The sequence below is a fragment of the Pongo abelii genome, chromosome 15, assembly GCF_028885655.2.
Source record: "Pongo abelii isolate AG06213 chromosome 15, NHGRI_mPonAbe1-v2.0_pri, whole genome shotgun sequence".
Classification (NCBI taxonomy): Eukaryota; Metazoa; Chordata; class Mammalia; order Primates; family Hominidae; genus Pongo; species Pongo abelii.
This window is the reverse complement of record NC_072000.2, coordinates 62,269,059-62,284,597: the sequence shown is the minus strand read 5'-3', so window position 1 is coordinate 62,284,597 and position 15,539 is coordinate 62,269,059. Positions and strand designations below refer to the sequence as shown.

Sequence of the window (15,539 nt, the reverse complement as noted above, 5' to 3'; positions counted from 1 at the left end):
TAGAAAGATGGCTACCAGAGGCCAGGGAGGATAGTGGAGGGATACAAGGGAGGTGAGGATAATTAATGGGTAGAAAAAAATAGAAACAATAAGACCTACTATTTAATAGCACCACAGGGTGACTATAGACAATAATAACTTAATTGTACATTTTAAAATCATGTAAAGAGTTTAACTGGATTGTTTGTAACTCAAAGGATAAATGCTTGACGGGATGGATAACCCATTCTCTATGATGTGCTTATTTCTCATTGCATGCCTGTATCAAAACATCCCAGGTACCTCATAAATATATACACCTACTATGTACCCACAAAAATTAAAAATTAAAAAAACTGGTTTATTCTTAAAAAATGAATATACTCAAAGCTAACAGAGGGTGGAATGAATAAAATTCACTGTCCATATCACAAGCCCTCTATTGATCACTGATCAACAAACAGATTAGCAACTGTTTTTGTGGCACAGGTGAAATGCATGTGTTAAATTCCAAGAAACTTACTTGTGAAGAGCTTTTCCTCCTAGGGGTAGTGCTCCCCAACAATTTAGAACTGGGATTCCTTCATATATCTATAGAGTAGTCAAGGATACTCCTATTTTAGGAGATAAAATGTGGTTTCCTTGATATTTTCCTCACCTTCTGCAGTAGTGTTCTAAATATGCTTTAGTGACAAATTTTTATTTCTTATTTTTAACATAGTTACAGAAAAATCAAAGAGTAAGTTTTTTTCATGTTCTTCATCAAAGAAAACAGAATAAAAATACACATATGCACATGACCACACACAATTCATTAGATACGGCTGGGGTATCTGATAAAGTAGCCACTAGGCCTGTGTAGCTACTTAATACATGAAATATGGCTAGTCTGAATTGAGATGTGCTCTAAGACTAAGCTACATACCAAATTTAGAAGGTTTTAATACCAAAAAACCCCACTAAAATACCTCATTATAATTTTTGTATTGATGGAATATTGGAATATTTTGAATACATTGGGTTAAATAAAATATACTATTAATTTCATCTTTTCTCATGCCTTTTAAAATGTGGCTCTTAGAAAACTCCATTAACTTTTTTGAGACAAGGTCTCGCTCTGTAGCCCAGGCTGGAGTGCAGTGGTGCGATCTCGGCTCAGTGCAACCTCCACCTCCCAGGTTCAAGTGATTCTTGTGCCTCAGCCTCCCAAGCAGTTGAGACTACAGGCATGTGCCACCACACCCGGCTAATTTTTGTATTTTTCGTAGAGATGGGGTTTTGACAAGTTGGCCAGGCTGGTCTTGAACTCTTGGCCTCAGGTGATCTGCCCACCTCAGCCTCCCAAGGTGCTAGGATTACATGTGTGAGCCACGGCGCCCAGCCTAGAACACTCTAAATTACATACATGGTCCACATTATATTTCTACAGGACAGAGCTGAGAGGGAAGTAAACAATATTTACTGTGGGTTTGCTAAGTATATTGGTAAGAGCATCAGCTTTGGAAACAAACATGGGTTTATATCCTGGCTACGTGTTTATAAGAAGAGGAGTCAACTACCCATCCCAACTCTCAATATTCTCATTTATATAATGAGAATAATAATACTCATGTTGCATGGTTGTTTTAAGAATTAAACACAAAGTACTTTATACTAAAAAACACTACTGCTTGATTAAATTCCTTAGGAGTTAATGATTCTTAATTTCCTTCCATGAATATTTTTTCTAATAAATATACATGTAGATCTCAAAATTGCAAGAGTCTTACATTCATGCATGTCAACATCCTTTTCAATAAAGCAATCTCCACTAGGACAATTCTAAGAGATGCTCATCTATACTCTGCTTAAATATTTATAATGGAAAGAAATGTACTAGTTTATATGGTCAGTAATTACACTTTGGGACAGCTTGAATTATTAGTAAGTTTTTGCCTATGGTCAATGATATAAAAACCACAGCACGTACTGAGAAAATTACTATGTGCCAAATCCTATGCTGAACACTTTATGTATATTACCTCACTCAACTAACACAACTCTTCTATGAGATGGAAATATTATAATCCCCAATTTATAGATAAAGAAACTGAGGCCCGAAGAGATTAAGCTACCTGACCAAGTAGTAAAAAGCTTAGCTGAGATCTGCATTGCACTTATTGTGTATTTGATTCTAAAACCCAAGCTTGTAAACACTAAGGCATATTGCCTTCATGAAAGCCTCTGGAGATTAAAAAAAAAAAGAAAAGAAAAAAACGTATTCTTTTTTTTTTTTTTTTTTTTTTTTTTTGAGACAGAGTCTCGCTCTGTCGCCCAGGCTGGAGTGCAGTGGCACGATCTCGGCTCACTGCAAGCTCCGCCTCCCGGGTTCACGCCACTCTCCTGCCTCAGCCTCCTGAGTAGCTGGGACTACAGACGCCAGTGAGCTCTTCAGCTATTTGAAGGCTGATTTCATGTTGCCATTAAGTTTTGAAATCTTTCTGGATTGAATGTACTCATTTCAGTTTCTCCAATTACTCTTTGTATGATTTTTTTCTTAAAACTTGACTATCCTAGTCAACTTGACACATCCTGATTTTTCTTTTAAAAACTGAACATAACATTCATAAGGTATACTCCTGGAGTATATCCTGGGACCAAATGATGATAACTTCTACAAAAAGTAAACTTAAGTCTTACAATCCTGTGAACTTTTTCACATTGTAATTCATATTTGTACATAGTAACCCAAAATAGTTCAGTACAATACAAATCATTTATAATTAGCCTAATTATTTTAGTTAAAGTAGAGTAAAAACTGCAAAGGTGGCTGGCTGACAAAAAAGATATGGGTAACACCAGGCTTTCCCTATATCCACAATCTAGGACCATGGCAGAATTAATTCCAAGCGTCAGAAGAGCCATTAGATGACTTGGAGCAAGCAAGACAGATGGAACCTAGAAAATAACAAAATCAATACAACAAAACCAGAATGAGTGTCATTATTTGAAGGTATTTGCCTTATATCCAAATATATTTGAAAAAATTCACAGGAACATTATATTAATTTATATGGTGATAGCTACTCAACCATTTTATCAGAGTAATTAAGAACTAGTTTGTTGATTTATATAAATTCACTCAATAACCAACATACACTGTAATAAAAATAGCTCAACTGTTTCATTCCAAAATGACAATTATGAAGCATTTTTCTTTACTCTTGTTCTCTTTTGGAAGGGAAAACTGAAACGGATAAAAGAAGAGTTCTAGAGGCTAGGCGTAGAGGCTCACACCTGTAATCCCAGCACTTTGGGAGGCCGAGGCGGGCGGATCACCTGAGGAGTTCGAAACCAGCCTGACTGACATGGTGAAACCTTGTCTCTACTAAAAATACAAAAATTAGCTGGGTGTTATGGCATCTGCCTGCAATCTCAGCTACAAGGGAGACTGAGGCAGGAGAATTGCTTGAACCCAGGAGGCGGAGGTTGCAGTGAGCCAAGATCACGCCATTGCACTCCAGCCTGGGCAATAAAGCAAGACTCTGTCTCAAAAAGAGAAAAAAAGAAGAGGTGAAGAAACATAAATTTAGAGGAAGATGCTAAATTTAAAAAATAGAGAGATGCCTTTACCATTAAGATGAAGATAGAGAAAAAAAATTCTTCATTGTCTTTATTTGCAAAGTTTGTAATATGAACTATATATTTTTACTTTTTCTTTTTATTTAAATTTTTATTTTTAACTTAGAGACAAAGTCTTGCTCCATTGCCCAGGCTGGACTGCAGTGGTGCAATCACAGCTCACTGCAGCCTCGACCTCCTGGGCTCAAGCAATCCTCCCACCTTAGTCTCCTGAGTAGCTGGGACTATAGGTGCATGCCACCACATCTGGCTAACTGAACTGTAATTGGCAGTTAAAATTAAACCAAAGAACAAAATATAAAAATAGTTGGCTCTGTGCAACATTTTTTTCAGTAAGAATTTGCCAGACCTGGTGGCATCCCAAATACTAGATATTCAATCAAAATATGAGAGTCCATCATAATTGAATGGCAGACAAAATAATGGCTGTATTCCCCTTATCTAAATAGATAAATTAGGTATTCTAGTCATATAGAAGATAAGAATATTAACACAAACTCTAATTATAAATACAGAGGATATTCTACTTTATTCAGATAACAGCTGACACGACTTCTTGTTTTGCTTTATGTTCTCCCTACTGCAAATGAAATTCCTGGACTCATGACATCAGTAAGTACTGGAGGCTATGCAACCTGATTCCCTGTACCGGCTTTACAAAAATGTAACTTAGAAATATTAAGTGCCTTTACCTCATAAAGACATTGTGATTTTTGGTATTAGGTATGTTTTGAATTCAGTAGAATGTATGAAAATACATTTATATGTGCTTAATTTCTTACACACTTAACACATATAATCTTCCATTTTCCCTTGCTAATAAAACCTAAATTTTAAGGCAGAGATTTTTAAAAATTTGAATAATTAAGATTCTGGTCTACTATGAAATATACTAATCTTAAAACATATTCTTGGTCATAAAATAATCCTGACTCCTATAAAATCAAAGCTACAGGTAATATTACTTATATCATGAGGTAAGTCTCATTCCTGGCACTACCAACTTACTCTAAGGGAGGCACTGAATATTCCATTTTAAAGGAATTTGAAACCTAAAATGACAGAATTCAGAACAGTACAACTAAACAATGGAAGCTAGAAAGATCTGGAAGAAATACATCACAAAGTCCACAGCACAGAATATACCTTTTAATTCTGAAAAACAAACAAACAAACAAAAGTCCCCAAATAGAAAAATCTATATTAAAATAAACAGTAATAAAAAGAAATCTCCAATTATGTAAGTGTTGGATGAAATGCTAAAGCATGAAATAACCACACAAAGGAAGAAAATAAATGGCCAGTTTGAAGAATCTTCTGTCATCCGGTTCCCCAACTACGCTGCGTGCCATATACAATAAGAGACAAAATAAGGGCTTTTATTAGTTTAAGTTTTGAGTACCTACCAACAAAAAAAAAGAGAAGAAAGATTCCCTAAATATTGGTAAGAATTTTATTGCTTCTCTTTTTATTTCAAAAGCAATTTACTTATTTGATATAAAGACAGGTACCTCAAAATATTTGAAAAGAACACGAGTGAGCGTCTCTCTGAAGTGAGAAGGACATAATACCGATTCAATAATCACAACTCGGCGGTCTCTGGGATTCACCAATAGATGCCTGAAAAGTGACAGTTTTGGTTTTAAAAATAAGTAAAAGTTTTTATTCATTTTGTTAAGTCATACAATTTAAGAACAGTGAAACTGTACTAACTTAGTTTAAGATATTTTATCACAAAAAGACATCTTCATTTTATTACCTCAGAAAGATAACATTTCTGACCTCTTACTATGTATCGTGCAGTGTGCTAGCAACTTCATTAACTTATTTATCTCAGAAACCTAAAATTATAGCCTACTATCATTACCAACTTGAGCCATTATATAGATTTTTTTTTTTTTTTTTTTTTTTTTTGAGACAGGATCTGGCTCTGTTGCCCAAGTTGGAGTGCAGAGGGGCAATCTCACCCCCTGGCAACCTCGACCTCCTGGGTTCAAGCCATCCCCCTGATCTCAACCTCCCGAGTAGCTGGTACTATAGATGTGAGCCACAGCACCTGGAGATATTTTCTTTTTTTTTAGGTTACAATAGTAATATATACTCACAAAGCTCCAAATATTATGACAAGTAAAACTTGCGAAGTACTAGAACCTTATATTTCTACTACCCAGAACGACCGCTGATAGAAGTTTGTATATTTTTTTCATTCTTATGGATGTATGGGGGTATGTTTTAACAGAAATATTCATTCCATAGATGTGGTTCTTTAACTTGCTTATTTCACTTATCAATATATCCCACACACCTTCCTGTACTACTACATACAGATGGAGAACTCTTTTTAAAGAGCTGCATGGTATTTCACTGTATGAATGTAGAATAATTTAATTATCAGTTCACTTCATTAATGAATATTTCATTTTCAATATTTGTTTATGTCTGCCAGTTTTCTAGTCTTCAAATATATTTTGAAAAGGTTGAAAATAAGCATGTAAAAATGGCAATAGAAGTCAATTTTTTTTTTTTTTTGGCCTCAGATGTAATACAAACAATTATCACTATGGCATTAGGAAAATCTATCTAATCATAAAAGCTAGAAAACAAAATGTATCTTACCTGAAATATAGTATGTGGATGAATTCCTTTAGGTAGGAATATAATTCTTCTGTATTGATATTATACTGAACAACTCTGATAGGCTGTAAAAAATTAAAATGATTTATTAATTTATATTAATAAAATAACCTCAAATTAAGATTAAAATGTAATTATTTACTAATACATTTTCTGGGAATAAATTAAAAGCAATCTGTATTGAGAATATAGAAATTAAATACAGAGTAATCTCTTAAATTAGGAATCCTTAAGAATTGGAATGTCTAAGATGGCAGAATGTTTTAGTCTGTGGTAATGGAAGTGTGTGTTCATAGAAGTAAAGAGCATGGCTCACATGCATTTTTCCTCCATCTGACTTATCATTTTGGCTTGACTGATAAAAATCAGCTTTGAGGCCAGGTGTGGTGGCTCATGCCTGTAATCCCAGCACTTTGGGAGGCCGAGATGAGTGGATCGGATCACTTGAGGTCAGGAGTTCGAGACCAGGCTGGCCAACATGGTGAAACGCTGTTTCTACTTAAAATACAAAAATTAGCCAGGTGTGGTGGCGCGTTCCTGTAGTCCCAGCTACTCTGGAGACTGAGGCAGGAGAATCACTTGAAAACCCTGGAGGAGGCTGCAGTGAGCTGAGATGGCTACACTGCACTCTAGCCTGGGCAACAGAACCAGATTCCGTCTCAAAAAACAAACAAACAAACAAACAAATTTCCAGCACTTTGGGAGGCTGAGGCAGGTGGATCACCTGAAGCTAGGAGTTCAAGACCAGCCTGGCCAACATGGTGAAACCCTGTCTCTACTAAAAATACAAAAATTAGCCGGGCGTGGTAGCGTGTGCCTGTAGTCCCAGCTACTCGGGAGGCTGAAGTGGGAGAATCACTTGAACCCGGGAGGTGGAGGTTGCAGGGAGGTGGAGGTTGCAGTGAGCCAAGATCGTGCCACTGCACTCCAGCCTGGGCGACAGAGTGAGACCCTGTCTCAAAAAAAAAAAAAAAAAAAAAAAAAAAAAAAATCAGCATTGAATAAAAAGCATCAAAGGCTTCCTCAACTACTCAACTTGGTTCAGTCCCTGTTAGTCCAAAAACACTGATATCTTCTCTTTTGCAACATCGCCACGCTGAATTACTTGTAAAATGTCCCCCTTTCTGCTAGATTATAAGTTCCATGCACAAGAACTATTTCTGGCTTGCTTATGATATATCTTTCTTCAAATAATACAGTTCTAGGTACATAGTAGGTTGTTCATAAATATGTGTGATAAAAATGACAACACCATTAGCACAAAAGCAGCCTACACACATATTACCAAGCCATGAGTGCTAAGTCAATGCTAATATATAACAATGGCTTCACTTATGATCCTCAGAAAGCTCTCAGTACTCTGATGCATCATTGGCAGACCTCTCTTCATTTACTCTTTCAAAAGAAGTACCATCGTGGCTTAAAGAAGATTCCAAACCATATATAGTCAAATATAAATAATTTTTTAGGTATCTGTCTTTTCAAATGAAGATAAAATCTCGTCTGGGCGCAGTGGCTCACGCCTGTAATCCCAACACTTTGGGAGGTCCAGGCGGGTGGATCACCTGAGGTCAGGAGTTCGAGACCAGGCTGGCCAACATGGCGAAACCCCGTCTCTACTAAAAATACAAAAAAAAATTAGCTGGGTGTGGTGGAGGGCGCCTGTAATTCCAGCTACTTGGGAGGCTGAGAGAGGAGAATTGCTTGAACCTGGGAAGAGGAGGTTGCAGTGAGCAGAGGTCATGACACTGCACTCCAGCCTGGGTGATGGAGAGAGACTCCATCTCAAAAAAAAAAAAAAAAAAAGATAAAAGCTCAATGCACCAAGGAAAGTGGCAACAAGAAGGTACAAGGTCTAATCCAGTAAGAAATCTATCTGGTAACACAGTAATGCCAATTGTTATAAAGCAAAATGACATGAAAAATTAGTAAACAGGAACTTCCATCCCCCCCCCTTTTTTTTTTGACATGGAGTCTCCGTCTGTTACCCAGGCTGCAGCGCAGTGGTATGATCTCAGCTCACTGCCACCTCCGCCTCCCAGATTCAAGCGATTCTCCTGCCTCAGCCTCCCGAGTAGCTGGGACCACAGCTGCCTGCCACTACACCCGGCTAATATTTATATTTTTAGTAGAGATGGGGTTTCACCATGTTGGCCAGGCTAGTCTCAAACTCCTGGCCTCAAGTGATCTGGCCACCTCAGCCTCCCAAAGTGCTGGGATTACAGGCAGGAGAGACCACACCCGGCTTCCATCACATTTTTGAACATCAAACCACCAATATCTACCATATTTCTGGCTTGTCCAAGGATTTGCAGAAAATTTTAAAATCAATGAAATGATTCCTTAATCAAGTATAATTAAAAAGATTTCTGGACCGAGCACAGTGGCTCACACCTGTAATCCCAGCACTTTGGGAGGCCAAGGCGGGCAGATCACAAGGTCAGGAGATACAGACCATCCTGGCTAACATGGTGAAACCCCATCTCTACTAAAAAATACAAAAAATTAGCTGGGCGTGGCGGCAGGCGACTGTAGTCCCAGCTACTCGGGAGGCTGAGGTAGGAGAATGGCCTGAACCCGGGAGGCGGAGCTTGCAGTGAGCCCAGATCATGCCACTGCACTCCAGCCTGGGCGACAGAGCAAGACTCTGCCTCAAAAAAAAAAAAAAAAAAAAAGATTTCTGATGTATGTAAATGCCAAATATAAACTGCTGGTCTCGTCTATTCTGCTATAACGTGTTTTGTTTTTTTTTGAGATGGAGTTTCGCTCTTGTTGCCCAGACTGGAGTGCAATGGCACAATCTCAGCTCACTGCAACCTCCACCTCCCGGGTTCAAGTGATTCTCCTGCCTCAGCCTCCCGAGTAGCTGGGATTACAGGCATGTGCCACCATGCCCGGCTAATTTTGTATATTTAGTAGAGATAGGGTTTCTCCTTGTTGGTTAGGCTGGTCTGGAACTCCTGACCTCAGGTGATCCGCCCGCCTCAGCCTCCCAAAGTGCTGGGAGTGAGCCACCGCATCCGGCCAACATGTGTTTTTATAAAACCAAATATGCTTATATGCGATTGCTAAAAAAGGAAATAATGTCAGAATAATGTTATAGTTGTATTAGTTAATATTAGGCAAGACAAGCTATAATTATAATGGAAGTATAACCTTCATCAAGAAAAAGAAAGTCATCAACTCAGTTATCACACAGGTAGATATGCTTTCAGATCTAGTCATAAGAAAAGTTTAAATCACTCCCTACACCAGCAATTCGTGCCTCAAAGTGGACCCACGACTCTGTTGGGCTGCATTTCCTCCTAGTTGCTACTTAATAACAGTCCCATTGGCTCAGAGCTTGCTACCATCTGCCCTGACTCAGAACCCACTGGCTAACATTTTCAATCCATGACTTTATTTTTATTTGTTTATTTTTGAGACAGGGTCTCACTCTGTCGCCCATGGTGGAATGCAGTGGTGCAATCTTGGCTCACTGCAGCCTCAACCTCCTGGGCTCAAGTGATCCTCCCACCTCAGCCTCCCAAGTAGCTGGGGACTACAGGTGCGCACCACTTCCATGATTTTCTTTTCTTTTCTTTTCTTTTTTTGAGACGGAGTTTCGCTCTGTCACCCAGGCTGGAGTGCAGTGGCGCTATCTCGGCTTACTGCAAGCTCCGCCTCCCGAGTTCATGCCATTCTCCTGCCTCAGCCTCCCAAGTAGCTGTAGCTGGGAATACTAGCGCCCGCCACCACGCCTGGCTAATTTTTTTTTTTTTTTTTTTTTTTTTTTTGTTAGTAGAGATGGGGTTTCACTGTGTTAGCCAGGATGGTCTCGATCTCCTGACCTCATGATCTGCCCGCCTTGGCCTCCCAAAGTGCTGCGATTACAGGCGTGTAATCTGCCCAGCCCACGATTTTATTTTTAATATTCCCTAAGATAGCCTCCAGCCACGCTCAGCTGCCTGCCAATCCTATTTAAATTTTGTGGAGGCATCAGTTATTGTTTTTGCTAGTCCTCTGATTACAAAGTTACACAGGTTTTGTATGGACTACCTCAATCTTATTTTTCCCCTAAGCCTGTTTTGTTTTGTTTTTCAAAAATGTACCATTTTGCAGAACAAAGGTATTTTCTGGAATGCATATATAATGTTACTGTGGTAACAGCTACATCTCATTTTTTAACAAGTGAATTTTATAACATGCAAAATCATTCTTTCTACTGGTTGTAATTTCTAATCTGCCAAATTAGCTGTGGCAAGAAACTTTTTAAAAGTTTGTTTTCAAAATTCTTTGGGTTTTGAAACTATAAATAGGGGAATAAATATCTGATATATTATAAAATAATTCAGTGGTTATAAGACTTATAAAAGTATTTTACTGAGGTTAAAATTTTTCTCTTGATGTATGATTCCATTTACATAAAATGTATAGAAAAGACAAATCTATAGAAACAGAAGGTACACCCTAATGGGCTGAGGATAGGAATGAGGATTAATTGTAAACGGGTATTAGGGATTTTACTGGGGTGATGAAAACATTCTAAAACTGGATTATGGTGGTAGTTGTACAACATGATATACTTATGGTGTGCAAAATTAGACCTTGATAAAGTTGATTTAAAAAGAAAAACTTTTCCTTGGAAATATAGCCACAAAGTATATATTTAGTACTGTTTCTTTTTTCTTTTTCTTTTTTTTTTTTTTTGAGACGAAGTCTTGCTCTTGTCCCCCAGGCTGGAGTGCGATGGCTTGATTTTGGCTCACTGCAACCTCCGCCTCCCAGCTTCAAGCAATCCTCCTGCCTCGGCCCCCTGAGGAGCCGGGATTAGAGGTGCCTGCCACCACTCCGGGCTAATTTTTGTATTTTTAGTTGAGACGGGGTTTCACCATGTTGGCCAGTCTGGTCTCAAACTCCTGATCTCAGGTGATCCACCCGCCTCAGCCACCCAAAGTGTTGGGATTACAGGCATGAGCCACCATGCCTGGCCGTTAGTACTGTTTTAATCAATCTTACTTAAAGTCATATTTTAAAATATTTTATAGTACAGTGTTTATTTTGCTAATTTTTTTTTTAAATACCTTAGGCATCCCAGCTCTTTTTATCACACTAGGAATTATACATCTTGGACCAGTTTCTCCAGCAAATCCACACCTGCAAATAAAAGGAAAATTGAAACAACTTATAGTATTCTTTTAAATATTTGTCACAGAAACCAATTTTCTCTGTATTTGTTTCAAAACAATGGCCACAACAACATTTGAAAATACCTGATGTATTTAAAGGGATCTAAAAAAAATCACTCCACAAAACTAATAAGTTAATACTATTTATTAATGCTTGTGTATTAACAGAAAAAAATTCTATCAAATTCGTGATACTGAAAAAAACAAATGTATTATTTTAGGGCAGCATTTACTTTTTTTTTTTTGAGATGGAGTCTGGCTCTGTCACCCAGGCTGGAGTGCAGTGGCGTGATCTCAGCTCACTGCAAGCTCCGCCTCCCGGGTTCACGCCATTCTCCTGCCTCAGCCTCCTAAGTAGCTGGGACTACAGGCGCCGGCCACAACGCTGGGCTAATTTTTTTTTTTTTTTGTATTTTTAGTAGAGACGAGGTTTCACCGTGTTAGCCAGGATGGTCTCGATCTCCTGACCTCGTGACCCGCCCGCGTCGGCCTCCCAAAGTGCTGGTATTACAGGCGTGGGCCACCGCGCCTGGCCAACTTTTTTCCTAGTTGTTAATTTTAGCAGAATTTTAGGCAAGACATATCTACAACTCTGAATCTGTACTACATTATGTGACTTCATTCATATAATTCATCTGTATCACTCATTATTCCATCATTCTAATATTGTTAGCTTCCATACTGGTGTATTCACTTTCAGTCTACTTCTTATGATTATGCATACATATTTGACATAGTTATAATCACACTTCATACATAATTAACTCATACAGTAAGCTTCTGCCCATATTAACATAATCTTCATTGCTATCACTTTTTTTTTTTTTTTTTTGAGGCAGGGTCTCCCTCTGTCGCCCAGGCTGGAGTGCAGTGGCACAAACTCAGATCACTGCAGACTCCGCTTCCCAGGCTCAAGCGATCCTCTCCCCTTGGTCTCCCGAAGTGCTAGGATTTCGGGCACGACACTACCGCCGGCTAAATTTTCTGTTTTGTGTAGAGCTGGGTTTCTCCATGTTGCCCAGGCTGGTCTTGAACTACTGGGCTCAAGTGGTCAGCCCGCCTCAGCTTTCCGAACTGCTGGAATTACAGTATCATTTTTAAAACCACATATTTCATTATTTCAAAAACGATGCTCTTTTCTTGAGTATTTAGGTATTTCCATTTTTGTTTCATGTTAGTAAAACAAAAATTTGCTAAAAATAATCATCATACTAGTTTAGTCTTAACATCCTGTCTTCTTGTCCTGTCTAGTTTTTGATACTGCTCTCCTCGTATTCCCAAATAAGTCTCTCCATCTCCTCCTATTCCCGTCTCCATGTTTACTTGCATCGGTGCTCCTCAAACATCTCAGAATGCAAGCCATTAAACTTCAATTCCTTTTTTTTACTTCATACATTTATCTTATCATCCTCCTGCTGTCTTTTTCAAATATAGCTTTTTGCTTATTTCTTCCAAGTACAGCCAAAATAATTATCTTTGAATAGAAGCCTCAAACTGTTTATTATGCTTTCAAAATAATTTTAATAAGAAAATATAAATAAGGAAGGGCCTCGCATAGAACAATAAGAGAATGTCATTAATCAAGGACTATGTTTAATCCAATTCTGGAGTTCCTGGGGTCCAATTTTTAAATAGGCTCTCTTAACCACTTAGTCAATAAATAGTTATTAAATACCTACTATACGTCAGGAAGTGCCTAGAGATACAAAAAGATTTTTCAAATGTTTCATTTTCATAAATACATATATGATGTAATTGCCTGTTACTTCCCTGTCTGTTGAGCCCATCACAAGGACTCTTAATCTGGGGTCCCAGGACCACAATGATTGTCCTCCAATTCCCTGAAACTGTGTGTAAGTATCTTAAGATTTGTGCATTTGTGGTTTTCATCCAGCCATTAAAGAGATCTATGCCATCCGAAAGGTTGAGAACCTGCTCTCTATTGTTTACAAGTTGGTTTGTTTAAAACATGTCAAATCTAACCTTCGAGTTTAGGGGAGCCAACAAAGGATTTCCAGAATCTTATCTATAGGGTTTCACCTCTTAATGTGCCCAGTCTCCCTAATTCTTGAGGAGTGATAGCCCTGTCTTAAACATCTTTGTATTTTCAGCACCAAAATAAGCTCCGTTCAATATTTTATGATGAAATTCGTCATCGAGCATTTACATTCGGTTGGCTGCCTTCCTCAACTGATGAGCCCAGGGTAAGCGGGGTCTAGGTCACGGCTGTCATCCCCTACACAGATGATCCCAAAGGGTTTGTTGGGTTTGGGGTGATGACAAGGGGCTGCGACGAGGGCAATTCAACCGAAGCTCCCTGGGCCTCTCTGGGAGTCAGACCCCGATCCTCGGATTCGCATCGCCCAGGGAGTAAATAATAAGAGCTGTTATTTGCAAGGGCGCTGGTTGAAGAAAAGGGGAGGCCCGGAGCTGCCCAGCGAGTCGGCGATGAGGACCCAGGCAGTGTCTGGGGCTCGGCCACCCGCCCTCCCCTCGGGTCGAACACAGCTGGCGTCATGGCCACTCACTTGGTAAAGGCCTCTCCCAGGTCGATCACTACCGCCGTCTTCTCCCCGCCGCTCCCCAGGCCCTCGTAGAGCGGCATGGTAATAAAGAAGACTGAGAGAAGAGGGTCGCAGTCTCCGCGGCCAACAAGCCTCGGCGCTCGAGGGGCGGGGCCGGGGCTCCGACGCTCGGGCGTCGGCGACGGCGGGGGCCTCGCGCGGCCGCTGCGCGCTTGGCCCGGGCTGTCCCAGGCTGTGCCTCATTCTGCGTTGGACCCAAACTCTTGCAGGTGCTGCCCTCTCCAGGACTAGGGGAAAAGAGGCGCTGGCGGGCGCAAATCCGAGTGCAGGGACGCGGAGGCCGCGGCGATCAGGCGCGCCGGGCGCCCCGAGGGGGCGGAGCCGGCCTCCCTGTCCTTCCCGCCCACCACGCCCCAAAGCCGCACCCACGCGCGGCTGTGAAGAGGTTCGGTCTCAGCTCACTGTGAAGAGGTACCTGAGGACCTGGCTGCCAAGGGGCAGCCGAGAGACGACGCAATTCCGAAGCTTTGATTCATGCTCTTGGGGGGCAAAAGATGCTGAGATCCTATTCTGTGCTCGGCGTTTTGCCTAATATTTAATCTTCTCAAGAAATAACAAGAATCTGTGTTTTCTTATCTGTGGGGACCGACGCTCAGAGAGATTAACTTTCCCAATGTCCCACGGCAGAGCCAGGAACAAACCCACAGACTTCCTGATTGCAAAGTCTATGCTAATGATGCTTTAGAGAATAATACGTACAGACAATACTTTGGTTGGTAGTCTTTCTGAAAGTTTTTATTTTACTCCAGAATTAAGCAGCTAAAGTAGCATCTGTGAATCTTGAATCTGTCCATGGAGGAGCGGTCGGGATGGTTTAGTAGATGAACATTGAAGCAAAGGCCCCTATTAGGTTGGTGCAAAAGTAATTGCTGTTTTTCCCATTACTTTTAACATTTACATTACTGTTTACATCTTTGTCACTTCACAGCTTTCTGTGAAAATATTTTTTTCTTGCAAATATTAGCTCTAACTGTATCTATGCATAGGAGCGGAAAAGACTGTCAAAGGAGAGGCTGTGCAATAAGAAAAGAGTGGTTCAAGGGTAAATCGGTGAAGAATAGCAACATTTAGCTGGTGTACTGGGTTGATGTCCCCCCAAAATTCTTGTCCACTGGGAACCTCAGAATGTGACCCTATTTGGAAATAGAGTCTTAGCAGATGTAATCAAGTTGAGATGAGGTTATACTGTATTAAGATGGTCCCAACTGTCCGAGTGCAGTGGCTCACACCTGTAATCCCAGCACTTTGGGAGGCCGAAGCGGGAGGATCCCTTGAGCCCAAGAAGTCTAAGGCTGCAGTGAGTCGGGATTATGCCGCTGCACTCCAGCCTGGGCATCAACAGAGTGAGAGCCTGTCTCTCAAAAAAAAAGAAAAGGCCCTACTCTAATGGTTGGTAACAAGAGTTAGTGGGGTAGTTGGGGATAAGTTATTTCCATAACAAAAACTAAGGCCGTAACAATGCAGACGTTTGGAATGTGATATTAGTAAAATTCATGTTTAAGTCCAAATTACTGATCAATGATCCTCCTTGAAAGCAAATTGCTAGAGATAG

At 40.0% G+C, this 15,539-nt stretch overlaps 2 protein-coding genes across 3 annotated transcripts in view; one reads left to right on the top strand and one right to left on the bottom strand.

Annotated features, from left to right (window-relative positions):
- Positions 1-14,136, bottom strand: part of ACTR10 (actin related protein 10) — a 34,577-nt gene extending 20,441 nt beyond the window's left edge. For both annotated transcript variants that reach the window (XM_009249118.3, XM_054530676.2), the window contains exons 1-6: positions 13,931-14,136; positions 11,298-11,370; positions 6,217-6,299; positions 5,112-5,220; positions 2,809-2,916; positions 503-570 (exon numbers count right to left, since the gene is read on the bottom strand). In XM_009249118.3, the coding sequence (XP_009247393.2) occupies positions 503-570; positions 2,809-2,916; positions 5,112-5,220; positions 6,217-6,299; positions 11,298-11,370; positions 13,931-14,007 (518 nt within the window). In that variant the 5' untranslated portion in view covers positions 14,008-14,136. The remainder of the gene's footprint in view (positions 1-502; positions 571-2,808; positions 2,917-5,111; positions 5,221-6,216; positions 6,300-11,297; positions 11,371-13,930) is intronic.
- A 217-nt stretch (positions 14,137-14,353) lies between these two features.
- ARMH4 (armadillo like helical domain containing 4) overlaps positions 14,354-15,539 on the top strand; it is a 200,304-nt gene continuing 199,118 nt past the window's right edge. Inside the window, exon 1 of the mRNA XM_054530674.2 lies at positions 14,354-14,837. The gene's annotated coding sequence lies outside the window, so the exon portion shown is untranslated. The remainder of the gene's footprint in view (positions 14,838-15,539) is intronic.